Below are 6,000 nucleotides of genomic sequence, written 5' to 3' on the forward strand. Positions count from 1 at the left end.
CCCAGGTGCCCGTCAGCCCCACTGCACCACACCCGGGTCCCCACTAAAACCCACAGCACCTACCACGAGCTCGCTGGGCCAGCGAGGGCCCGGCTGTGCCCGTCGCACAGCTCTGCTGAACCGAGTTGCCATGACGCTGGACACGGCGCCGGTGACGGGGGTGAAACCAGAGCCAGCCGAGCCATTGCGGGAACGAGCCCCCCCAGGACGCCCGGCTTTGTCCCCGTTTGTGCCACGCAGCACCTTGGTGCTTTCCTGGCGCTCAGCATCGGGCCCCAGGCACCGGCACTCAGCACCCGTGGCTTCCCAAGACACCCAAGGCGCCTCAGACACCTCCATCCCGTGCAGAGAGCAGCGGTTTGCGGCTTCAGGTGACGGTGATGCCACAGCCCTCCCCTCCACGCTCTCAGCACCCTTTACGCCTACAGAACAAACAGTAAGTGTGTGCAGCTGATTATTCTGCCCCCCCAAATACACCCCAGGAGCCCCCACCCCGTGCTGTTGTGTGTCCCCCTATTCCCCTCTCCTCTCTGGCAGCCGTGCAGGTTTGCAGGACGCACCGAGGGCAGAACCTGGGCTGGGGTTCTCCATAGAAAGGCCTTTTCACCCTTCAAACTTTAGTAGCAAACAGGTTACAAGACTTTTCTAATATTTTGCTTAATATTATAAAATAACGGTGCTTGTTTCAAGTGTGATGGGAGGCCAAGAAAGGCCTTGAGGTGCTGGAGCGAGTGGAGAGAAGGGAACGGAGCTGGTGAGGGGCTGGAGCACAAGGGTGATGGAGCAGCTGAGGGAGCTGGGGGTTCAGCTGGAGAACAGGAGCTGAGGGGAGACCTTCTGATCTCTGAACTGCCTGAAAGGAGCTTGGAGCCAGGGGGGTCGGGCTCTGCTCCCCAGGAACAAGCGCCAGGAGCAGAGGAAACGGCCTCAAGTTGCCCAGGGGAGGTTGAGGTTGGATTTAGGAACAATTTCTTCCCCAAAGGGCTGTGGGGCATTGAACAGGCTGCCCAGGGCAGTGCTGGAGTCACCATCCCTGGAGGGCTGGACAGACGGACATGAGGTTCTCAGGACATGGGGCAGTGCTAGAGCTGGGTCATGGTTGGGCTCAATCATCCTGAGTGTCTCTTCCAACTGAAATGATTCTGTGGTTCTATAAGAAGCCCAGCACCGCGCCGGCTCAGGCTGCGTCTCTGTGCCGCAGGCAGGCTGCTGCCCATGGCTTCCGAGGACGCTGCTAATGCAGGAGCAGAGCCCCTGGCCCCCGCGGAGCCCGCGCTCAGGAAGAAGAGCAAGAAGAAAGGAAAGGGAAAGCCCAAGGAGGGTGCGGGTGCCCAGCACGGGGAGGACGAGGCCGCGGGGCCGGCGGCTGAGATCGCGGCGCTGACGCGAGCCGGGCGCCGGGCGCTGGCGCTGGGCAACGCGCGGGAGGCGCTGGGCTGCTTCAGGAAGGCGCTGCTTCTCTCCAGGGACACCGCGAGCCCCGGGCTCCGCCGGGCTTGTGCCTTCAACCTGGGGGCTGCCTACGTGGAGAGCGGGAAGCCCAAGAAGGGCCTCGAGTTCCTCCTGCAGTCCCAGCCCTCGGAGGGGGAGAGCAGGGAGCACGTGGAGGACCTTTACTTCAACATCGGGGCAGCTCATGAAGGGCTCCAGGACTTTCCGAAAGCCCTGGAGTGTTTTGGCAAAGCCGGTGGCCACGGCTGCGCGCCGCAGGCCGGCGGCCGAGCGGGGACCCACGTGCGCATGGGCTGCTGCTACCTGGGGCTGCGGGCGCCGGCGCGAGCCGCGCGGTGCTTCCTGGAGGCCGCGCAGTCCTTCATATCGGCCGCCAGCCCCGAGGCCGCCGCCGTGGCTCTGAGCAGGGCGAGCGGCTCCATGCTGCAGAGCCGGCGCTTCGGGCCGGCGGAGATCGCGGGGGTCCTCGCCCAGTGCCGCGCGCTCTGCGAGAGCATCCCCGACCCAGCCCTGCGAGGTAACGCCGCGCCGCAGCCATCGCTCTCGGTGCCCTGGGGAGCGGCGCCCGCAGGCAGCTCTCCCCTTCTGCCCCGCAGCGAAACTCTACGGTGACATCGGCCTGGGCTACTCCCAGCTCCGCATCTTCTCCCTGGCTGCCGAGAGCTTCCAGCAGGCCCTGGCGCTCTGCGGCGCGCAGCCGGACCGGCGCAGGGAGGCTGCGCTGCTGCAGAACCTGGGCGCTGCACACAACGCCCTGCGCGGCTTCCGCACGGCCCTGGGCTGGCACCGGCGGGCGGCAGCGCTGCACGGTACGTCCCACCGGTACCTCTGGCTTGTGGCTTTGGTAGATGTGCCGGCTCGGGATGGAGTCTCACGTCCCCCATTGCAGGTGCTCTAGGGAACCGGACGGCGCAGGGGCAGTGCTTTGGTAACCTGGCGTATGCCTGCAGCCAGCTTGGGAACCACGAGGCTGCCGCCGAAAACTACCTGCATGCCTTGCAAGCCTTCCGGGACTCAGGTAAGGGGAGGCGCAGGCAAATTGGCCCTGCGCGGGAGCTCTGCAGCGTCCGGATGCTGAGCAGACTGGAGCCAGGTGTGTGCTGGATCCAAAGGGCATCGGCGATGCTGCTTCCCTGGGATCTGGGCTGCAAAGTGGTGGGTCAGTGCTAGAGAGCGATGAAGGGGAAAGGGAGCTGGGGGTCCTGGGGCCAGCAGGGTGAGCATGAGCCAGCACTGGGCCCTTGTGGGCAGGAAGCCAATGGGACCTGGGGTGGGTTAGAAGGGGTGCTCAGTGGGTCAGAGAGGTTCTCCTGCCCCTCTGCTCTGCCCTGGGGAGACCACACCTGGAATATTGTGTCCAGTTGTGGCCCCTCAGCTCCAGAAGGACAGGGAACTGCTGCAGAGAGTCCAGCGCAGCCACCAAGATGCTGGAGGGAGTGGAGCATCTCCCGTGTGAGGAAAGGCTGAGGGAGCTGGGGCTCTGGAGCTGGAGAAGAGGAGACTGAGGGGGGACTCATTGCTGGGGATCAAGATGGAAAGGGGCAGTGTCAGGAGGATGGAGCCAGGCTCTGCTGGGTGACACCCAGTGACAGGACAAGGGGCAATGGGTGCAAACTGGAACACAGGAGGTTCCGCTGGAAGATGAGAAGCAACTTGTTGGGGGTGAGGGTGGCAGAGCCTGGCCCAGGCTGCCCAGGGAGGTTGTGGAGTCTCCTTCTCTGCAGACATTCAAACCCCCTGGACCCCTTCCTGTGGAACCTCAGCTGGGTGTTCCTGCTCCGGGGGGATTGCACTGGATGGGTTTTCCAGGGCCCTCCAACCCCTCACGCTCCATGATTCTGTCATTCCGTGCTGACTCTCTCCTCCACCCCCAGGCGATGTGCAGGGGCAGTGGCAGGTGTGCGAGGGGCTGGGGTCATCCTGCTTCCACCTGGGCCACCCCCAGAAAGCCATCGGGCACTACAAGGAGGCCCTGACTTTGCTTTCCCATTGCCAGGTAAGGCACGGCGGGGAGAACCCCAAGGCCAGACCCTCCCATGCATCGTGGGGCATCTCCCCCAGCCTGCATGGGGCTCTCTCATCCCCAGGACACCCCCAGATCCACCCGTGAGCGGGTGGTGCACAAGCTCACGGACGCCATCCAGCACCAGCTCTGCCTGCACGGCCGCCTGTCCCACCAGGGGGGCTGGGCCCCCACCCCGGTGAGCACCACCACGGGCTGTGGGGCGCATGGGGGCGCTGGGACTGCCACCCCAGCTGGGGGGCGGTGGAGAGAGGCACCGGGTCAGGGGGGCACGCGCGTGACATCCCAGACTGTCCGTCTGTCCTAGCAGGACCACAACCACCTGCGGGTTTGCTCCACGCAGCCCCGCGGCCCATCCGAGGACGCCGATGGTCCCAGCGCCGCTCCGGGCTCTCACAGTCAGCTCCGCGCTAACAGGTGGGTGGGCGAGGGGGGAGGCGCCCCAATGCAGCCCCTTGCACCCACAGAGCAGGTTTTACCCCTTGTAGTAGCGGCAAATGTAACACGGCAAGCGGCATCACCCCGGGGACTTCACATGGTGAAAATCCACCCCTGGGTGGTATTTTCAATCTAAGTTTATATAGATATAGAAGAAAGCAACTGGAATAAGGCAGTGACTGCACCTACAACTCAACGAGCTAACAGAAATAGCTTTGCTTGTCGTTATATAGCAGAGTTTTAATGATGTGTAGCTCTGGGGAGCATGTTTGAGGTAATTCAAGCTGGAATTTGGGGAGGCTTCAGTAATAAGGGTGGAGATTGTCACACGGATGCTCCCCGTCCCCTCCACACGAGCATCTCTGCTTTGCCCCCAGTGACCCGAGCGCCCCCCCGCGCCACGGCAGCCTCCGGCCCAGTGAGTACCAAAACTCAACCAGAGCTGCTCTTTGGCAAAGCGCCGAGGGCCGCGGTTCTCACAGCGCGTTTCACAGGGCACCGTGACCACCGAACCCTCGGGCCGGCGTCCCTGGAGCGGTAGGTGACGGCTGGAGGAGCGGGAAATGGAGGGGATGGGGGGTCTGGGTGTCCTCTGAGAGGAGGGTTCAGGGATGGAGACCCCGGGCAGGGCTGGGGACACCCCTGCGCCTTCCAAGGGCTGTGTTCCCGAGCCCAAAACCACAGGGCCTTGGGATTTTGGGGCTTTGCAGCCAACCCCAAACCCTGGCGCGTTCAAGCACCCCCCCTCCTGTCATTCTGTATCCCCCTGGGCACTCCTACACTCCTTAAACTCAGTGGTCCCGGTGCTCCCAGCTCCACCAATGACCCCGCGTCGGGGACACAGGGACACGGGAACCGGGAGCCCCGCACGAGGAAAAGGACCCTGTCCCTCATCTGCAGCCTCGTGTGACAGCAGAGGACACCGGGGAGGTGGCTCCCGCCCACGGCGGGACCGGGCAGCAGGGCCTGGTCTGGACCGTGCGCCCCCCGGACAGGGCCGAGCTGCCGGTGGGAGATCGATCATGGTGCTTGAGACAACATGGTTTGGAATATGGTGCTTTGCCATCTTCCTTTGCGTGCTGCGGTTGGGTGTCCTGGAAGGGGGGGACAATACGGACCTGGCTGGCTGTCTTTACCAACGATCTGAACAAGGGGATCGACGGCACCCTCGGTGGGATCGTGGACAAGACAAAGCTGGGTGCAGTGTTGATGTGCTGAGGGCAGGAGGCTCTGCAGAGGGGTCTGGATCGCTGGGCTGAGGCCAATTGTCTGAGCTCAACAAGGCCAAGTGCCGGGTCCTGCGCTTGGGTCACAACAACCCCATGGACGCTGCAGGATGGGGAAGAGCGGCTGGAAAAGGAGCTGGGGGTGTTGGTGATGGGCTGAACATGAGCCAAGAGGCCACAGCATCCTGGCTGGTGCCAGCACTGGTGTGGCCAGCAGGGACTGGGCAGTGACCGAACCTGTGCTGGGAATGGGGAGGACAAACCGTGAATCCTGAGGGCAGTTTTGGGCCCCTCAGCTCAGGGCTCAAAACAGTGGCCCCAGGGGTGGTCGAATCACCTCCCACCAAGAAAGGCCTTGAGGTGCTGGAGCGAGTGGAGAGAAGGGAACGGAGCTGGTGAGGGGCTGGAGCACAAGGGTGATGGAGCAGCTGAGGGAGCTGGGGGTTCAGCTGGAGAACAGGAGCTGAGGGGAGACCTTCTGATCTCTGAACTGCCTGAAAGGAGCTTGGAGCCAGGGGGGTCGGGCTCTGCTCCCCAGGAACAAGCGCCAGGAGCAGAGGAAACGGCCTCAAGTTGCACCAGGGGAGGTTGAGGTTGGATTTAGGAACAATTTCTCCCCAAAGGGCTGTGGGGCATTGAACAGGCTGCCCAGGGCAGTGCTGGAGTCACCATCCCTGGAGGGCTGGACAGACGGACATGAGGTCCTCAGGACATGGGGCAGTGCTAGAGCTGGGTTATGGTTGGACTCCATGATCTTGTGGGTTTTTCCAACCCCAGTGCCCCCATGGCCGCAGCCGGGCTGCGAACCCGCGTTCCCGGCTCCCGGGCCCGGCCGCTGCGCTCCGCCCCGCGCATGCTCCG

General features: G+C 63.7%; 1 protein-coding gene across 1 annotated transcript; it reads left to right on the plus strand.

The window, feature by feature from the left end:
* Positions 1 to 62: 62 nt before the first annotated feature.
* Positions 63 to 4,417, plus strand: TTC24 (tetratricopeptide repeat domain 24). Its single transcript, XM_065857587.2, has 8 exons — positions 63 to 436; positions 1,202 to 1,969; positions 2,049 to 2,261; positions 2,342 to 2,470; positions 3,327 to 3,448; positions 3,540 to 3,653; positions 3,786 to 3,892; positions 4,291 to 4,417. The coding sequence occupies exons 2-8, from the start codon at positions 1,216 to 1,218 to the stop codon at positions 4,415 to 4,417; spliced, it is 1,566 nt and encodes a 521-aa protein (XP_065713659.1). The 5' UTR covers positions 63 to 436; positions 1,202 to 1,215.
* Positions 4,418 to 6,000: the final 1,583 nt, after the last annotated feature.

This window comes from Patagioenas fasciata, chromosome 30 (genome assembly GCF_037038585.1).
Source record: "Patagioenas fasciata isolate bPatFas1 chromosome 30, bPatFas1.hap1, whole genome shotgun sequence".
In the NCBI taxonomy this organism is placed as follows: Eukaryota; Metazoa; Chordata; class Aves; order Columbiformes; family Columbidae; genus Patagioenas; species Patagioenas fasciata.

Bases quoted from the DNA above. Each gene is read 5' to 3' on its own strand.
- TTC24 (XM_065857587.2), top strand. From the start codon at position 1,216: ATGGCTTCCGAGGACGCTGCTAATGCAGGAGCAGAGCCCCTGGCCCCC. The intron at 2,262-2,341 runs GTACGTCCCACC...CCCCCATTGCAG, and splicing joins GCGGGCGGCAGCGCTGCACG to GTGCTCTAGGGAACCGGACG. The intron at 2,471-3,326 runs GTAAGGGGAGGC...CTCCACCCCCAG, and splicing joins GCAAGCCTTCCGGGACTCAG to GCGATGTGCAGGGGCAGTGG.